At 36.2% G+C, this 21,406-nt stretch overlaps 1 protein-coding gene across 1 annotated transcript; it reads left to right on the forward strand.

Annotated features, from left to right (window-relative positions):
* The first annotated feature begins 15,299 nt into the window (after positions 1-15,299).
* Positions 15,300-16,265, forward strand: LOC105093535 (olfactory receptor 2T1). Its single transcript, XM_010985406.2, has one exon. The coding sequence runs from the start codon at positions 15,300-15,302 to the stop codon at positions 16,263-16,265; it is 966 nt and encodes a 321-aa protein (XP_010983708.2).
* The last annotated feature ends 5,141 nt before the right edge of the window (positions 16,266-21,406 follow it).

The raw sequence follows: 21,406 nt of genomic DNA on the forward strand, positions 1-21,406 counted from the left end.
GGGGAGCAGTAAGGCTAGAATTTGGGGGGGATGAAAAATTAATTTCACCCCTTGGGCATACGGTAGCATTTCCTTGGTACTCTGCATTTCAAGTCAATACTTCTTTCCCATCGTGCATATATAATAAGGCATATATAACCTGTGTAAGGAGGGGAAATGAGTCATCTATATTTCTCGGAAGACTACTGCTGCAAGAGAAGCCCACGTTAGAGTGAGCAGAATGGTTTTCTCTCCAGAGGGTGTTTTTTAATTCATCACATGTCCAATACACTAAGAAGTTTATAAAGTTCAGGTGGTCTTAATTCTGCAGAGACACTGGAAAATTTTGAAGTCCTTTGATGGAACGTGAAGACAATCTCTCCACTGGTGAGCTATACAGACATGCCTGCAAGAAAGTCAGGTTGAATATCAGTGTCAGAGCCCGTGGAAAGTGTCTTAAGACCTTCCTGTGGTGGAAACCAGCAAGCTAAATGTGCAACTTGTGTTTATAAAAGAATTAGTAATGACTGGAAGAGTGATTGATTTGGCTCTTAGAGCTGCCAGACACTCACTGTTTCTTAGATGACTGGGCTGCCTTGCCTTCAGTTTGTCCATAAGTGAAATGGGATATATTCTCACAGATTACCAATACAAAATAATTGCTGGTTCCCACAAGACAAAAAAAAACTTGCCAACAATTTGAGTAGTACACAGGCCCTTTCATCAGCTTGAGGTAGACGATGGCCAGTTTTTAAGTTTTTGTTTTGGTTTATGTTCTGATGTTTAGAATGCAATGAACACATTCAGTGCTTTAAATATGTAGCTGTATGTAGCAAATAGAGCGAATTTTGGCATCAAGCCGTGTTCCTAAGAAGTCAATGGTTCCACCTACGAAGCATAGGACTATCCCTGGGAAGGAGTGCAGATGAATTGGGGACTATGGTAGGGAAGGGAGCCAGTGACTTAGATGACCTCCCCAATGGCCTGACAAGCAGCAGGCATTTCATAAATATTGGCCAAAGGAAATGTGGGAAAATTTCATACAGGAAGAGAATTCAAGGGAGTAAATTATCCTAGAGGGGATCTTGCCAATGGTAGGCCAGTGGCTTTCTGGACCACTGTGTCAAGAAATTTTTCAAGAACAAAATCTACATTTATGCTTTGTAAGAAGAGTCATGCAATCCCATTAACCAGGAGGTACATAGCAGGTTTCTGGGGATGAGGTCCAGGGCATAAGGTGCCAGACACAAATGTCTTGTATGTGTGATTACTGATCTTGCTCAATATGATCGTTCCAGAAATGGGAAAACAGTCTCAGAGATCTGAGTTGGCTTACACAGTCTACTATAAACTTCAGCACTAGCACAGGATGAGGATCTTCTGTTTAAAACAGTTTTACTTACTGTTCCATTCCTTGCTAGTAAGCATCCTCAACACTATCGCAGGGTTTGAGCCAAGATGGTGGAGTAGAGACTCACAGCTTGCCCTCTCCCAGAAATACGTCAAGAATTACATCTGCAAACCCATTGAATCACACAGAACACCTACTGAACTCTGGCAGTGTGTTTCTCTCTTTGAAATACAGGAGGATTCTCACAAAATGCAGTAAGAAAAAAAGAAAAGAAAAGAAAAGAAAAAATCAGTGCAGGACCAGTTCTGCAGGGAGAGAGTGGTGTAGGAAGATAGGCACCCTCATGTTAGGATGCCTCCTCTCTAGCCAAGAGGTCAGTGAGGACAGAAGCGGAACTCCCAAGGCTCAGAGGAGAAAGTGGGAATGGCTTGGCAGACAGAACTAAGGGAAACTGATACTAAGAGGGAAGTTCATAGCAATCCAGGCATCCTCAAAAAAGAAAAGCAATCTCAAATAAACAATGTAATCTACCACCTAAAAGAATTAGAAAAAGAAAACCATAAGAAAACAAAAAACCTAAAGTCAGCAAAAGGAGAGAAATAATAAAGATCAGAGATGAAATAAATAAAATAGAGACTAAAAACAGTAGAAAAATCAAACCAAATGCTGTTTTTTTGAAATAGTAAACAAAATTGACAAAGCTTTGGCCAGGCTGACCAAGAAGAAAAAAGAAAGGACATAAATAAACAAAATAAGAAATGAAAATGGAGAAATTACAACCAACGCAACAGAAATATGAAACATTATAGAAGAATACAATGAACAACTATATGCTATAAGGCAATAATTTTGACAACTTAGAAGAAATGGAAAGCTTCTAGAAACATACAATCTACCAGAACTGAATTAAGAAGTATTAGATCATTTGCAGAGACCAATCAGTAGAAGTGAAATAGAATCAGCAATAAAAAACCTCCCTGCAAACAAAAGTCCAGAACCAGATGACTTCACTGGAGGAACTCTATCAAACATACAAAGAAGAGCTCATACCAATCCTTCTCAAACTCTTCCAAAAAATTGAAAAGGAGGGAATGCTCCCAAACTGATTCTATGAAGCCACCATCACCCTGATACCAAAGCCAGACAAAGACACTACCAAAAAAGAAAACTATAGGCCAATATTGATGAACGTAGATGCAAACATCCTCAACAAAGTATTAGCAAACAGAATCCAGCAACACATAAAAAAGATAATACAACATGAGCATGTTGGGTTCATCCCAGGAATGCAAGGATGGTTTGACATACACAAATCAATCAAAGTGATACACCACATCCACAAGAGAAAGTATAACAATAAAATGATCACCTCAATAGATGCAGGAAAAAATCTGATAAAATTCAACACCCATTTATGATAAAACCTCTCACCAAAGTGGGTATAGAGGGAACATATCTCAACATAATAAAAGCTATTGGTGAGAATGACAAACCTACAGCCAGGATAATACTCAATGGTGAAAACCTGAATGCCTTCCCCCTAAAATATGGAAGAAGATAAGAATGTCCACTCTCATCACTTGTATTCAATATAGTATTGGAAGTCCTTGCCACAGCAATTAGACAAGAAGGGGGGGGGAAGGGATCCAAATTGGAAGAGAAGAGGTAAAATTGTCATTATGTGCAGATGACATGTTACTATATACAGAAAACCCTAAAGCCTCCACACAAAAACTACTAGAGCTAATAAAAGATTTCAGCAAGTTAGAAAGATACAAGATTAGCATACAGAAATCACTGGCATTTGTTTACACTCAGAATGAAATATCAGAAAAGGAAAGTAAAGAAACAATCCTGTTTAAAATTGCATCCAAAAAAATCGAATACTTAGGAATAAATCTGATCAAGGATGTGAAAGACATACACGGAGAGCTACAAAACATTGACTAAGGAAATCAAAGAAGACTTAAAGAAATGGAAAGATATCCCATGTTCTTGAATTGGAAGAATTAATATTGTTAAAATGGCCATACTACCCAAAACATACTACAGATTTAATGCCATCCTTATCAAATTACCCAGGACATTTTCCACAGAACTAAAACAAATAATCCTAAAATTTATATGAAATCACAAAAGACCCAGAATTGCCAAAGCAGTAATGAAGAAAAAGAATGAAGCTGGAGGAATAACCACCCTTCCCTCAGACTTCAGACAATACTACAGAGCTACAGTAATCAAAACAGCATTGTATTACAAAAGCAGACATATGGACCAATGGAACAAAACAGAGAGCCCAGAAATAAATCCACAAGTGTTTGTTTAATTAATGTTTGACAAAGGACGCAAGAACATACAATGGAGTAAAGACAGTCTCTTCAGCAAATGGTGTTGGGAAAACTGGACAATGACATGTAAATCAATGGAGTCAGAGTACTCCTTCACATCATACACAAAAATAAACTCAAAATGGATTAAAGACTTAAACATAAGACAAGACACTATAAATCTCTCAGAAGAAAACAAAGGCAAAACATTATCTGACATAAATCTCAGCAATGTTCTCCTAGGGCAGTCTACCCAGGCAATAAAAATAAAAGCAAAAATAAACAAACGGGACCTAATTAAACTTACAGGCATTTGCACTACAAAGGAAACCATAAGCAAAACAAAAATACAACCTACAGAATGGGAGAAAATATTTGCAGAAGATGAGATGGACAAGGGCTTAATTTCCAGAACATATAAACAGCTCATACAACATAATAACAAAAAACCAAACAACCCAATCCAAAAATGGGCAGAAGACCTAAACAAGAAATTCTCCAGTGACGATAGGGCCAATAGGCACATGAAAAAGATGCTCAATATCTCTATTTATCAGAGAAATGCAAATCAAAACTTCAATGAGATATCACCTCACACCAGTCAGAATGGCCATCATTAAAAAGTCTACAAACTATAAATGCTGGATAGGCTGTGGAGAAAAGGGAACCCTCCTACACTGTTGGTGGGAATGGTGTTTGGTGTAGCCATTATGCAAAACAGTATGGAGATTCCTTAAAAAACTAAAAATAGATTTACCATATGATCCAGCAATCCTGGGCTTATATCCAGAGGTAATCTTAATGCAAAAAGATACATGCACCCCAATGTTCATAGCAGCACTATTTACATTAGTCAAGACATGGAAAAATCTAAATGTCCATCAACAGATGACTGGATAAAGAAGTTGTGATATATTTATACAATGGAATACTACTGAGCCATAAAAAAGAATAAAATAATGCCATTTGCAGCAACATGGATGGACCTGGGGAATGTCATTCTAAAGGAAGTAAGCCAGAATAAGAAAGAAAAATACCACATGATACCACTTATAAGTGGAATTAAAAAAAAAAAGAACATATTTACAAAACAGAAACTGATTCAGAGACATAGAAAACAAACTTATGGTTAGGGATAAATTGGGAGTTTGAGATTTGGAGATACTAATTAATATACATAAAATGGATAAACAACAAGTTTTTACTATATAGCACAGGGAACTATATTCAGTATCTTGTAGTAACTTATGGTGAAAAAGTATATGAAAAGGAATATATGTATGTTCCTATATGACTGAAGCATTGTGCTGCATATGAGAAATTGACACAACCTTGTAAACTGACTATACTTCAAAATATATATATATATATATATATATATATAATATTATTGCAAAAAAAAAAAGAATTAGGAAAGTGCTCTCTGAAATTCAGGCACACAAACACATAAAGACACATACACACACACACTGCTTGTAAAGAATGGTTGCCAAGAGATTAAATCCAGCAATCATTGCAGATAGAAAATTTTAGATAGTAAACAAAAATAAAAGTATAATTCCTTACCACGATGAACTTTATCTGTCTCACACTAAGAAAAGATCCAGACAAAATGATAAAGTAATACATGCATTATTATGAATGTCTAAAATAATACAAAGAACCCATGTCCACCATGCTGGTTGACATTTCTGGGAAATTCTAAATAGTATGAGGCAAATAAAAAATTAATCTTTACATTTTAGAATGAAGAAGAGCATACGTTTATTTTTGTGCATTTGATAAGTGTGCAAAGTAAACATAATGTGAAACTTTCCAGATGTTTTTACTAATTAGAAATTGTCTGCTAACAGATTAAAAATAAATTAGCATTTAAAATCCAGCTGTTCCTCAGTATGCCAGAGGTAAATATTGACAAATACAAAAAGTTTGCAGAAATCATAACAAATAAAATAGTAAGGAATAAATGTAATAACAAATATACAAAAATAATTAGTAATACACAGAAACATACAGAATCCATACTCATACCCATACACATGAATGCAAGAATAGCCACACACTATACACAAATTGCAGCTCTTAAAGGTACTTAACCTAATACCTAACCAAATCAAAGGGCCTATCACACTCCGGGATGAGAACAGTAATTTTGTAAAGATTTTAATGCTCTTTAAATCAATAAGTCTAGAGCTACTCTAATAAGAACTATAAAATCATTTTTCTATTTTTGTTTTTGAAACATAATAATGCAGTTCTAGATGTATGTTTCCTAAATAAGTGAGCAAATATTTATAAATCCTTTTGGAAGAGGAAGATGAAAGACCATTTCCTTTACCACATACAAAAACAAATAACATGTTGAAATAATCCAAATGGTGAGGCATAGTTTTAAAAAAGAGAAGGATCAGTACAGTACACTAGATGGGGTCCCTGATAAGTGTAAAAACTTAATATATGAAAAAAATAGATATTCAAACTCATTAGAGGGATAATTTGTCAATAATTGGTGTCATTGGGATAATGAGGATAAATGTATCATTATTCAGAGGGAATATTGTATATTTCTGCTTCGCAGTCATACCCTCAGATTCAAATTTAAAGAGTTATATTAAAAACACACACACACACAAAGGAAAACCAATATAACTTCAAATAGTTTCATGTTTAAAACTATAAGAAAATCTTCTAAGCATGTAACAGAGGAAATAAAAATGAAAGAAGTAATGATGATATGCTTTGTTCCAGTAACTAAAACATAAATCAGTCAGTCAGTCGATCAATAATCTGTTTAACAAAAAACAATGAATAAAATTTAAACAGTAAGCAAATGCAAACACTACTTGAACTATATATGATAAACATATGTTCATACTTTTTTATAATTTTTATTGAAGTATAGTCAATTTACAATGTTAGTTTCACGTATACTGCTAAGTGATTCAGTTATACATGTACATACATATATATATTTTCAAATTCTTTTCCATTTTCAGCTCATTTCAAGAAATTGAATATAATTCCTTGTGCTATAGAGTAGGTCTTTTTTGTTCATTTATTCTATACTGTAATGTGTTTAAAACATAAGAAGTTAAAAAAATCCAATTAAATAAGAGCAAATGAAATGGGCAGACAATTTAGAAAAAAAAAATTCCAGAACATTCAAGAAATTTCCTCACTAGAAAAAAAAATCAATTAAATTTTGGTACAAATTTAAAGTTGTAAATGGGTGTGTATGTGTATGCTTATCTGTTTATACTTATATACGTGGAAAGAGAGCTGTGAGGCTGCATCAGTGCAATGGGAACTATCAGACATTACAAAATATTTTGGAAATGCAAATTAAAAGTAAAACTTAAAAATAATTATACAAATTGACTAATTCTCATTGAAGAAAAATTTATGAAGGAAGCACTACAAGATCTAGATTTAAAATTAAGTGTGTATTGTTAGACTATAAATTACTACAGGCACTGTGGAAAACAGGATGGATGTTTCTCAATAAAAAGAAAAGGAAAAATAGAACTACCATATGACTCAACAATTCGACTCCTGAGTATATATCCAAAAGAAACCAAACATCGTTTTTCAAAAAAGATATATGCATCTTAATGTTCATTGCAGCTTTATTTACAATAGCCAAGATATGGAAGCAACCTAAGTGTCCATCAGCAGATGAATGGATAAAAAAGATGTGGTGTATGCATTTAAGGAATACTCCTCAGCCTTAAAAGAACAGAATTTTGCCATTTGCACCCATATGGATGGACCTGGAGGGCATTATGCTAAGTGAAATAAGTCAGACAGAGAAAAGCAAATACTGTATGTTTTCACTTATATGCGGAATCTTAAAAAATACAAAACTCGTGAATATGACAAAAAAAGCAGAATCACAGATATAAAGAGAACCAACTAGTGGGTACCAGTGGGGAGGTGAGGGAGGGGCATTATAAGCGTGGGGGCTGGGAGGTGCAAACTATTAGGTGTAAGACAGGCTTCAAAGATGCATTGCACAACACGGGGAATATAGGCTATTTAAGTGATAACCCTAAGTGAAGTGTAATCTTTAATAGTTGTATAAAATTAATATATATATGTTAAAACTTGGATATGAAGCATTCAAAAAAACTTCAATCAAGTTAAAACAAGATTTATTTTTAAAAAGATGTTCATCGTTACGTGATTTATTAATGCCACAATTAAAACACATACTCATGAAAGTGGAGCATTGGTTAAATAAAATTGAGCAGATCCCTGGGGGAGAATAATGTGGCTTATGAATGCTACATTTGGAAGACTATTTCACTTCGTGGACTTCCTAAGTATTTTTTTGTGAAAAATCAAAATTGCCAAATTATATGTAAATATGCACATATGTAGGTTTCAGTGTGTAAATGTCATGTATATAACGTATACAATGGAAATGCAATTTTGTAAAGATAATCATCTCTATGATACACTTCGGTGACTATCTCTGAGTATTATGAGCACTTTTAATTTTTTAAACTTTTTCAAATTCCTCAAGTATATATATGTGTGTGTGTGTGTATCAATACCAGATAAAATAATTATTATTAGACTATCAATAAATTGCTAAGATAAATAATGGAAATTGGGCTATTTTAAAAAATCATCTTTATGGCTTTTCACATTAGGATCCATGATGCTGAAGGAAATTTCTGATGAAATGTTCAGGAAATCAGGATCTTGGCTTTGGAGCCCAGCAGTGGAAACACTTTTATTAAGGCCCATGTGACTTAGGGTTCAAGCTGTTCCACCCCATGAATGCTCTGTTCATTAGCTGGGACAAATCTGTCTCATTAAGGTCTGCTGAGATCCACAGGGAAGAGACCTGCTCTTTGCAAGAGCACTTCACTTCGTGGCCTTCTCAGAAAACTATTTAAACTCCTGCCTCTTCTCACTACGAGCATTTCCTGTTGCTCCAGGGAACCGAAACACAGAACACCCAGATACCGTCCAGCATTCTTTAATGGTCTGCAACTTTCTTTCTGCTTTTTAAGTTTTTCACAATTGTCCCTCACTGGTGTCTAAAATCTCTTGAAAAGAAAGGAAGCAAGTGTTTTAACACATTTTTCTAGAAAGCTGGACTTGTGTGTTTTGTCCTGGCAGTTAAAAAAAAAAAAAACAACTATTTCAAGGATTTTTAGGGCATTTTTAAAATTTTCCTTTTGTAGATTTCTATTAAAAAATAACTCTTAGTAAGTTGCACGTCTCTTTCTGAGCTAACTCTGTCATCAGTTGCTAAGCATAGCTCTAATTTATAATTCAGCAAATTCAGGTTCATAAGCCTAGAGTAAAACCCTCTGTCTTTTGGATCTTCATGGATAATGCGCAGAGAAGACCTGAGCACACAGCTGGATGAGATCTTGAAAGCTTTCTATTTATGGATACCCATGACTATGAATCACTTTGTGTTTTTCCTCCTTAATGTAAATGGGAGAGAAATTAAATCCACTAAGCTTAATCAAAGTCTTTTCTAGTAATGTATCACCTTCTACTTTCTGAAAAGTCTCTGTTCATTCCATGTCTTTTTCAGTTACTTCAAGTTCTTGTAGTTTGTGGGTCTTTGTGTTTGCTAAATTTTGTATGACTATCTTCACCTTTGATGAACCTACTTTACCCTGAATGACCATCTGGAGAAGATTCAGCTCCAAGTAAGTGACAGAGATGATCTTCTTTAGTTGGAACAAAGTTTAGGATCATATTAGACATTTGGGTAAATTTTATATGAATGATGTGTATTTAATTCTTTTATGCACACCAAGAGACTTGTGTAACATGGTCTTTTTAATGTGTAGCATTCATACTGCATGTCTCAGAAAAAGATATGAGAAATGTAGGGTGATGAGGTTAAACAAGGAAGGATATAGGAAAAATAAATCAATAATTTTATGGCTTTTTAAAAAGTAAATGAAATTGACACAACATTGTAAACTGACTATAACTCAAAAAAAAGTTAAAAATAAAAAGTAAATGATTCAATTCAATGGTTTGAGATTTTACCTAAACAATGAAAAGGTCTTGATTCAATTAAGCAATTCAGTGACTCATCCAGGAGCTTCTGCAATACTTAAACCAAGTCTGTATATTCCTCTCTACTTAATATCTTAATGAATATCCATGTCTTTCAAAACTGTGCAGTAAGATCAGAGGTGACAAATAAAATTTTGATGAGCACCTCGCCTGGCCTGTCTTAATGACACTTTAAATATTTGCTGGGTATGGAAATGACTAAGCTTCCACATCATTTTTTAGGGGTCTGACAATACGCACGCTTTATATGATGTTAACAAGATTTATGCAAACTAAATCTTAGGGCGTAGAGGTAAGGGAATCTACCACTCATAGGTTGCACATCCCATGTGCAGGTTCAGTGGGGAAGTAACTGCCCCACGCCCTCCATCCCCACTGCAAGTTCATTGAGAAGCAGATCGCTATTTGATTAATTTGGGGAGTGATCGAGAGTACATATTGCAAATCTTGGGTTTTAAGGATACAATAAGATGGAACTGTGCAACTAATCTTTTCTATAAAATATTTTTGTGTCTCTGTCTTTAATTTTAGCAAAACCTTTACTCCTTTAAAAAAATATATATATATAGTTTAAGCAAACCTTAGCCATGTGAATTAGAAGGGATAGGAGAATACTAATTGAAGGGCTAAATGAAAAATTTGCACTGAATCCTCATTTATTGAGCACAGACTATGAGCTAGGCTTTCTGATTCCCTGCTAGTGTTTCATTCCCCTCTACTCGAGAGTCAAATCCTTTGTATGCTTGCATTCTTTTTATGGATAAGAACACTGAGGGTTGGAGAATGACAGGAACTTGACTTAAGGACACATAGGCAGACCCCTATGGGAATTTTCAAATATTTACATGCATACATTCACATATTTACCAATAATTTTGAAATAACTAGCATGTATGTGCTTAACACTAACTAGCCCTTTACTTTGCATTGTATAAAATATACAAGCCTAGGGCTCCACCTGGTTTCAGCAGTGCAAGCACTTCACATATCACTTTTCCATAATGATTTTCAAAGATGTGGACACCTGCACCCCTCAGATGCACTCTGCCAGCGGTTCACAAGCAATCTTCTAGTGGCCACCATATTGAAGCACAGAAGAAACTCCTTTCAGAAAGAGTGAATCTCTCTAGTTGTGGGACTTATCCAGGTGTGTGGTCTTTTTAAGAGTCCTGGCAGGAGGAGTATATGGTTAACAAAGGAATGTGGTTCTCAATAGCTCCCTGGAGTGACAGCCCAAAGAGTAATGGACCCCTGATGAAATTGTCTGAGTACATTAGCATTTCATTATCTAATAATTGTATGATTCAATTTGATTTTATGCTCGATCATTCCAACTTTTTGAAATGCTGAGCAGAATTTAGGAACACAGAGAGGATCTAGAAATATATGTAAATATTTGTATTTATTTGCAAACTTGAACAAGTATGGATTGGGCCTTGCTAGAGGACCCCTCATGGGAAGATGCAACTGGAAGTTATAATTTGTATATAATGAGCCAACAGTGTGACATGTCTGATATAAAAACAGAAAAAAATAATATTTCCAGGGTATTCTGCTTAGAAAATTCTGCCTAGGGTTAACTCTTGAAATTAAGATACTGCATTTTAAAACAGACATTGCAAAAGATCACCCCAAATTATTACCTGAAACTTGAGTATTTCAGCAAAGGATATATAGATTAATGCACAGAAGAATTGGAAAGCATAGAGTGACACAGAGGAGGGTGAAAAAAGTCTCTGAGGTTGTCAACTGAAGAGAATGCATAAAAAGTTGAAAGTTACGTTTTATTAGGTGGACTTCTTGAGGACTAGAGCCCGGGAGGCAGCCTCTCAGATCATTCGAAGAGACTCTTCCAATGTGGCAAAGGAGAAGCCAGGATATATAGGCATTTTTGCAACAAAGGCCAGGTAGTCAGAACATCAAAAGATTACTGTTAATTAAAGAAAATCAGATATCTCAAGTTAAAGGCTTTAGCACTTTTCTGTGTATGGGAACATGCAAAGATCTGGGCTCATTGAAATCATTCCTTTGATATGCACCTTAGTTCTCTAGGGCCAGCATCCTGTTCTTGCCCATCCTGAGTCCCTTCAGCGTACACCACTGCAGGTGGCAGCAGAAGCCAGGCTGCCTGCTGGTCCTCATCCTGAGTTCCCTCTGCTCACTATTGGGCAGGGGGAAAGGGGGTGCAGGTAGTGGCTGACGACTTGATGGCCACAGCATCCTTCGTTTGCCGATATGGCTGGCAATACTTTTCATTCACATAGTCATGGTCACACTATGAAGGACTTATGTTAAAATGGAAAAAACTACCTCTGAGTGGGTCTAGAGGGCAACAAAGCGGGTTTTATGAGCAGCTTTTAATCCAAGTGAATATAGAACTTCCTGGCAAAGGGCTGTTGCACTGAAGGAGCAGGAAGCACGCTTTTTCATGTGGCAGAAAGCTCGCCAGTGGGCCACATATAAGCGGGGAGGACTGCGGTTTACAACTTTGAGATTCTATTGTCAGTTGATTTCACGGACAGGCTTGGTGACCCTCACAGTCACAGGCAGAAATTGCATCCTAACTTAAAGTTAAGTAGGAAAAAGTAATTTTGAACTATCCCCACTCAACCAAATGTGTACCTCTGACAAAACAGGAGATGATATTTGCAAATGTCAGGATGTAACAATGCATTACTTTTACGTGATGCGTGGTATAGTATAATAAAAAAGTGATTTAAGTCACCCTTAAAGGTAATTTAACTCAATAAACTCGTGCCACTTTTGCACAATCACTGTTTTTTGGTTATGTTCTCATATCTTGCAGGCTCAGCATATCTATGCTTCTCAAAGACATTACGTTCTCATCAGGTTTAAATGTGATGCACACATCTTTCTAAGGATTTATACAAAAAACATTTCCTTCAAGTAAAAGGATTTCTGGGGGGAAATACAGAATCTAAATGCTGAATTATTTCCACTGGGAGTGCCAGAGTCTATAAACCTGAAACTCGAGGTATTTACAATGCAAATTAATAGATTTTAGTTGGATATGTATATTGCTTAATGAGAAACTGGGAATTTTCACGTATTTACTAATAATTTTGAGATAACTAGCATATATGTGCTTAACACTAACTAGCCCCTTACTTTGCATTGTATAAAATATTCCACCTTATAACTATGGATTTTTAATTTGATCTGTAGAGTAATCCTGAATGTTATATCATCTGAATTTAATATAAATGAAATCTGAGGCTTAGAGTGTTTAGGGAGAGAAGCCACAGTCACAGAGTTAATTTATATCATGGCCAGGAGACCTCAATTTATCTGATTCAAAATTTTGTTTTACTGTATGTCTGTTACCTCATTTCAGGAGTAAATTCCTGTATAAAGTCACAGAATCATTTCAGACAATTTATAATCATTTTCATTTGTACGAAATCATAGAAAAGCAATAAAATCTGTGCCCAGCAGAAATTCATGTGTAGCCTTCTCATTATGTGCCCCCCTAGTGAGACAGCAGATAGTAATTTTACCAAACAGGGCTTGCTGTCTTACAAATTAAACTTTTTATGTGCAATCGAGAGGGTAAGACCAGTTAGCTGCAAAATGGAGAAGCCTTTGGAGTTGACTCTGTTATTGTTGGAACTATAGGGCCAGGCAGAAAAACACTAGAACAGCAGAAAAAGTATTAAAAGATTAAGGAATGAATGTGGATCGAGAGCAAAGAAAGCTACTTGACTTTGTAAAACAATACATAACTTCCCTCTGTGACTAGAACTTAGTACACGCAAAAAAAGTTAGACCCAAAATGTGGAAGGTGTGGGAGCAGTTAAAACATTACTAATATTTAAGCTATTCCATAGATTGGACAGAAGTTTTTTCCTGTAGAAGCATATTTTAACAGTAAAAGAAGAATGAGGCAGGTTCTGAGGGATGATGAAATGGTACGTGGTGTCAGGCAAATTTATGAGACCTGGCAACAAAGATTACGAAATTAGCAAAACAAAAAAAAAATTAAAAAGATAAACATGAAAAATAGAGTTAAGTCTCTTAAAATTCAGCAGTCCATATTATAACAGTTAATGTGGTATACTCCTGAATATGACTAATTTTCACGGCTCACATTAATGAGTACGCATAGTTAAAAATCTAATTATTCACATTTAATGACTCACGTTGTCAGCACATTTTATTTGATAACTAATTTGTGTAAGAGCACATAGTGAATTGAGAGTCAACAGATACAAAACACTTGGCACAAAGTAAACTCTTCACAGTATCATTATAATTACTCTCGATAATATTTTTTTCTATACAGTTGACTCAAATGCTCATACTTGTAGTATATTTAGAGGAACATAGACTAGTTGGATCAATTTAACTTCCAACCATGTTGGTAAAATATATCTCATCTTGACATATTTAACTTTAAACATATGGAAAATCATCCTTAACTTTCAAACAATTTGTTGTGAATTTTTTCCTTTATCATCACCTGAAATTATATAAAAGAGTCAATGAGTTTTTCTGAATTACAGATAACTATGAAAAAACTCCAGTTTCCAAAACTAATCAGTAGATTATACTTCAGTGCATATGTTCTTGTGCTATTCCCTCTGAATCCTAACTGCTGATGCTAAATGCTAAAGCTAATTAGCCAAAATCCTACAATGGAAATTTCTTTTTAAAAAATCAACAAAAATAATTCTAGAATCAGTGAATGCCTCTTGTACTGGGTGACCCCTTCACATCTGGGTTTGCAAGAGTAATTTCCATTCCTCACTTGATTTCCGCCATTCAGTTTTGCCTGCGATATAGACAAAATGGCACCAAGAGAACACTCATAACATACTGACTTGCAGCCCAAATGGTAAGGCACTCATATTTGTGGCTAAATGGCCGACATTCACTATCAACAGCCAGTACTGAGATGTTTCGAAGATGGTGGTGATGATGATGATAATAAAGATGCACTGAATAAGGATACCAATTTAAAAGCATCCAAGGTGGTACATTCACACACACAGACACACACACACACACACACATACAACAAACCAGGGTATATTTAACTCCTGTATAGCATTGAGGGTTGTTGTATGTATCACTGTGGTACAATAGTATTGCTGACATCATCTTATTCAATGACTATAAAGAACTTTTGATTTAAAATAATCAATTTTATTGAAAAGTATTTTAGAATAGTTTGTTGCTAAGAATGAGTAGCAAAGAAATGTGAAAACTACGTTATTTAACTTTTTATTGATGTATACTTGACTTACAATATTGTATTAGTTTATACATTCTTTTTCATTGCAGGTTACTACAAGCCATTGACTACAGATCCCTGAGGGACCTTGTTTTTTTTTAAATTTATTCCGTACACAGTAGTTTGTATCTGCCAATCCCAAACTCTCAATTTATCCCTCCTTCCTCCATTCTGTTTGTTTTCTGTGTCTGTGACTCTCTTTCTGCAAAAAATATTTTAAATGCTTTCTTCCAACTTAGAAATTTACTTCCTAACAATCAGTCTGTATTCTATGTTAATTTCCTGCAAATATCATGGTTTTATTTGGAAGGTTCTAGGTCACAACAGCGCCATCATGGGATCCATGGAAGGATACAACACATCCTCTACGGACTTTATCTTCATGGGGTTGTTCAACAGACAAGACACATCAGGCCTTCTTTTTGCCATCATCTCTCTCATCTTTTTCACTGCGTTGATGGCCAATGGGGTCATGATATTCCTGATTCGCACCGACTCATGCCTCCACACCCCCATGTACTTCCTACTTAGCCACCTCTCCCTCATTGACATGATGTACATCTCTACCATCGTGCCCAAGATGCTGGTCCATTACCTGCTGGGTCAAAGGACCATCTCCTTCGTGGGATGCACAGCTCAGCACTTCCTCTATCTCACCCTTGTGGGAGCTGAATTCTTCCTGCTGGGCCTCATGGCCTATGACCGCTACGTAGCCATCTGCAACCCCCTCCGCTATCCCGTCCTCATGAGCCGCCGTGTTTGTTGGATGATTATAATAGGTTCCTGGTCTGGGGGCTCTCTGGATGGCTTCCTTCTGACCCCCATTACCATGAGTTTCCCTTTCTGCAACTCCCGGGAGATTAACCATTTCTTCTGTGAAGCACCTGCCGTCCTGAAGTTGGCTTGTGCAGACACAGCTGTCTATGAGACAGTAATGTATGTGTGCTGTGTTTTGATGCTTCTGATCCCTTTCTCTTTGGTGATTGCCTCCTATGCCCAAATCCTGACCACAGTCTACCGCATGAGCTCAGTGGAGGGGAGGAAGAAGGCGTTTGCCACCTGCTCATCTCACATGACAGTGGTGACCCTGTTCTATGGGGCTGCCATGTACACCTACATGCTGCCACACTCTTACCACAGGCCAGAGCAAGACAAAGTCTTCTCCGTGTTCTACACTATCCTCACACCCATGCTTAATCCACTCATCTACAGTTTGAGGAACAAGGATGTGACCGGAGCTATGAAGAGGGCACTGGCCAGGTGCAAGGGCGTACAAAGAGTGTCAGGGGATGCCTTTTGACACTTGATTCTTTCCCATGCAGGTGGTGAATGGGAGCCTCTGTGGCCGGTGTGGCAGTGCTCTCAACGAAAGATTAAATTGGAGGGTACATTCAACTGTGCAGAAAAAAAAAAAGGATCTATAAAAAAAAATGTATCCTCTTGGTCTTCCTTCCCTCATCTCTTCTTTCCTTTCTCACATCTTCCTTTCCTCCTTCCCTGCTCACATGTGTTCAAAATAAATGCTCAGTGGTTTCCAAAAACACAAATTAAAATTTCTTGCTCTGCAATTTTGCCTTTGGGGACTAAAATAAACTGTATGCAATTTTAAATGGTATGAGCTATGTTAAGGAGTACAGAACGGAAGATATTACTTTGGGGGTGAATGTTACTGCTATGTAACTCTAGCTTACCATCTAAAAATGAGAGAAATATCATTGTTTCTTCTATTTTTAGAGTAATACTCTTCCCCAGCCATAAGAACTGTCTTATATGTTCTAATTTGTCAAGTGGTAGGAAAAGTCACTGAAAGTGTTTTACTCAAAAAGCTATTGTAATCATTAAAATCATTAGGCGATTTTTAAAAGTTTATGTAGAAAGACAGTATTTAACTTCTGCTTGTTTGCAACACATTAGTAGGAACTACTTGTCAGTTAAGTAAAAATTGGATGAGAGTAAAGGACATTGCCCAGAGAAGACAACATGACAGGGCTGAATGCATGAAAGCATTTCTAAGATGTTGGAGAAACATACAGGGGTACCAGCTGGGAGGATGCTAATATATTTTTTGAATATATCACAAAGTCAACAAGATTAAGCATATGTTAGCCTGGTAATAGAAGTTAGCTCACAGTTCTTATCCATATCCCCACTAATCCAAGGAATTCAGGGCAGAAAGGATGTGACAAATCATGTTCAACGTCCCACTGGATTATATAAGCTATTCACTCAGTGATCAAAGGGGTAACTTTATTAAATTATTAATGATCATAATCATATTGGTCAATTGGTCTAAAAGGCAATGATTTAAATGCTTTGTCAGATTCATCATCCTTTATTACTCTCATTATAAATGAAACACTCATTATAAATTCCAATTTGATGAGAACAGTGGAGGTCATGGATATAATGGAATTCTTTAGGGTAACATTTTTAATCAGTGCCCTGGACTGTAACGTTTCAAGGAATGTGATCGATAGGATGCTGTGTCTTTCAGATCCAGCTTCCTCATTCATCCATCCATTTATTTGCTCATTCATCATAGCTGTGAACAAAATAGACAAAGCACCTGTGCTCAAGAAGTTTGCATTCCAGTGGGGGCAAGACAATGAAAACAAAAGTCAAGCAAAAAAGCAAGCAAGCAATCTGTATTTCCACCACATTTTATGTGACAGCAGCCACTACAGTGGAACATATTCATAATTTGTGCTCTAGAAGGTTCATACTTGAGTGAATTCCTAACAGACACATGTGCATAAGGGTTACCAAAAGTCGCGCAGTGACAAACAAAAACTCAGAAGCGACCCAAAAGCTCACTGATGGTGAAATAAAAAACAAATAAATAAAGAGTGACATCGTCAATACAATAAGAGTAGGTGTTCTAACATCACTGGGAGCAACATTGCTTAGTCTCAAAAACATAACGTTGAACTAAAGAAGCAAGTCACAAAGGGTGTATTTATATAACGTACAGATCTAGCGAGACTAACGTGTGCTTTGGGAAGGTTGGTGGCTGAAGGTGTGCAAAGGAAGACTTCTTGGTGCTCATAGTTTTCTGTTCCTTGGTGTGGATGCATGACACAGTCAGCGTTGACTCTGAAAAATGATCACGTTCAAATTTTTGTATGTTTATTTTTGACTGTTGAGTATACTACAATAAAAAAGCTAAAACATGTCATATTTTATTTGTCAACTTATAAGCTCTGTAAAATTTACTCAGTGGAATTTTATTTTTTTGCCAGTATTATTGAGAGTGATGGGATCTGAAGGATACTTCTCATGGCTTCGAGGACAACACAGGCACTGGTACCCATGAAGACTTTGAGTTCTCCAATGTCTTGACAGTTCTGGGAATCATGGGAAACTCCTCTTGGTGTTGAGCACCACACTCACTGTGTCAGGGTACTGATTTAATTGGCTTTTCAATCCAGGCCAGGTCAGCTTGAACTGACAGAATTTTCCACACAGAACCCAAGCCCCTAGCCCTTGATTCAGTCTGCACTTGCCCATTTGATTGGAATCCTCAGAACTTGGCTCTGTCCTCAGACTCTACATTAGAAATTACTGGTGGATTAGTCCCCAGTATTGCATTTGATTGGACTATCCCAGTCCACAGTCTTAATTTTTTGGAGTCTGCAGAGTCAGTCCTTTCCTCAGTCCCCAGTTTCACAGTGAGAATTGCTGGTGGTATGCACAGGCCTACTATTGGCCAGTTCACAGTGACATCTCTCTGGTTTCTGCTGATGTGTTAAATGTACACATGAGGTAAAGGCTATTTCTAACGGAATCTCAAAACCAAAAGTCATAAAAGTTGATGGACATGACTAAAGCACATAAAAGCTGTTAGAGTGCATGTCATTTATTTCTCAGACTACCTGTGACAGTACGTTTGTAATGGAATGAGTTAGATTGACACTAGGTCAACCTGTGCAACAAATGAGGTACACAGTAAAACATCCCATGACCCCCAACCCAGCGGTGGATGCTGCTTTGGTATTAGTTTGAGTCTGGCACCGAGAGACCCAAGTCTTAGCAAAGAAAGTGGAATCCTCAACTTCCAAATAATTGAGCATGCCACTTTCCAGCCCATCTGCTTCATTTATGTCTAAGAACTGTGGCCCCAGAAGATGTAGATATCCACAAAAATGACAAAATCTTGCAAAAGACAATCTAAAGGTGCAATGACTATTATAAAGAAGGTTCTAATGAGACAAGAGCTTTCATGCTGGTCAGCCAGATGGGCTCTTATCTTTGCCAGGCATCTTCTCCCACCCTTTAAGATGAAGGGGTCACCAGGAAAGATAAATTCTGATTTTATACAAGCACTGTCTGGAGGAAAACACAAAAAGGGTCCTGGTAGCTGGTAATGGATGCTGCTCCCTATTCGTTTCCATATTCTTTTTCATTAAAGGTTATTACAAGATATTGAACATAGTTCCCTGTGCTACACAGCAGAAACTTTAAAAATCTGTTTTTGTATATAGTGGCTAACATTCGTAAATCTCAAACTCCCAAATTTATTCCTTCCCACCCCGTTTCTCTGGTAACCATAAGATTGATTACTATGTCTGCAGGTCTGTTTCTGTTTTGCAGATGAGTTCATAGTGTCCTTTTTTCCTCTTTTTTTCTTTTTTTTTTTCTTTTTTAGATTCCACATATGAGTGATATCATATGGTAATTTTCTTCCTCTTTCTGGCTTACTTCTCTTAGAGTGACGATCTCTAGGTCCATCTGTGTTGTTGCAAATGGCATTATTTTATTCTTTTTTATGGCTGAGTAGTATTCCATTCGTTTTTCTTGCTTTAATCTCTACTTCTCTCTCTCCGTCTTTGGCTTCCTGGATCACATTTCTTGGGGAAAATGTACAATGTAGTGTTTATTTTCTAAGATCAAATTTCTGAGAAACTCAAGTTAAGGGAGGTCCTATATGAAAATAATTTAATAACAGTTATCTTAAGTTGACCACAATCCTAAAAATGTAGGAAGCACAGGAACTTTTCTAAAGTATAAGAAAATAATTCTCAGCCAACAATACTAGAATAATTGAATTATTTTTGTCTTTTCTTCACAGAAAATGTCATTGTCTTATAAAGTTCAACCACAGAATATGCAGTCCAAAATTGTTGAAAAAATGGTTAAAGTTGTGTGTCAAGCAGTTAAATCACAATATTATGTTACTGTTTTTTATGAATTTCATTTAGGCATTTATTAGCTTTTTCAATTTGTAATTTGAATGGATTTCTTTTTTTACCCAAGGAGAATATTTATGTTTGTATCTAACTGTGTAAACATGAATAAGGCTCCTTATATTACATAATCTTCAGAACTTCAGGATCAGAAAATCTGAAATCCAAACTTCATTTATGTACGTAGCAGGAAGTGTTAAATGTAAATTGCATGATAAAGACTCAACAGATAATGCAGAGGGAGATAACAACATAGCAAAGTTCCTTGGCCAAAGATTTTTTTGTTTCCCAAAGAGTAGAATGTGGGCACTTGTGAGATTATTAGAAAAAAAGGGGAAAGAGTATCTTATTCTTGAAATAACTCAAAAATTTTATTTTCTTATTGTTTTAGTTGTTGTTCTATATATTGTGAATGTTTTTCAGTGATGAACATTTTCTTATAACTAATTACACGTTATATGAAAGATCAGATGGTTACATACCAAGTGAATACTTTAGTGACAGGGTAGGCATAAAATGTACTGCCTTTAGCAAGACAATGCACCCCTAGGAGGGTTGGATTTTTTCATTAACTTTCAAAAGTGGAATTCATAAAGACTAGAAGTGTAAAAAGGGGGAAAGTGATCCAAAATCATGCCATGAAAAAAGTGGGGGGGGGGGAGTAATTAATTTGAACGCAGAGTTCCACAGCCTGATGCCTGACTTTTTGGGGGAAACCTTAACTACTATAATTCTTTGAAAATTGGAAGATTATATTCTTATAAGTAAAAAAAAAAGAAAAAGAAAAAGAAAGGTGAATGAGCTTATCCCTTAAATAAGCTGTGTAATTGTAGGTTAGGGACAAATGGCCCAGGGACTGATATTCTGATATCAATTATTCTTCCAAATGGGAGTACTAGTCTACCTTGATAATGCAAGCTCTCTTATTTAAATTGCTTGAACTCTTCGCTTGTAGTAGCCTACATCATGTAGCTGGTGCCAACTTTCCTTGTACCATCTTTACTAGGCATTTAAGGACTCTGCTTGACCATCTCTAGGTTTTCAATCTATTCACCTATCCTTGCCTATTTGAAAGTATCTTACATTGGTAGAGACCGGCCCACACCTTCGGCCAACAAGATGCAATTCTATGTTCAAGTCAATGCATAATTTTATTCTTTGAATCTATAGCCACTTGTGACTTCACACACTCTTTGCTTTTCTTTCCCCTTCTTTGTTTTGCTTCCATTCAGAATACCAGCTTTCAGTTTGAAAGGTC

This window comes from Camelus dromedarius, chromosome 3 (assembly GCF_036321535.1).
Source record: "Camelus dromedarius isolate mCamDro1 chromosome 3, mCamDro1.pat, whole genome shotgun sequence".
NCBI classification, from domain to species: Eukaryota; Metazoa; Chordata; class Mammalia; order Artiodactyla; family Camelidae; genus Camelus; species Camelus dromedarius.

What these genes read in the sequence shown, in the direction of transcription:
- LOC105093535 (XM_010985406.2), top strand. Translation starts at nt 15,300, where the DNA reads ATGGGATCCATGGAAGGATACAACACATCCTCTACGGACTTTATCTTC.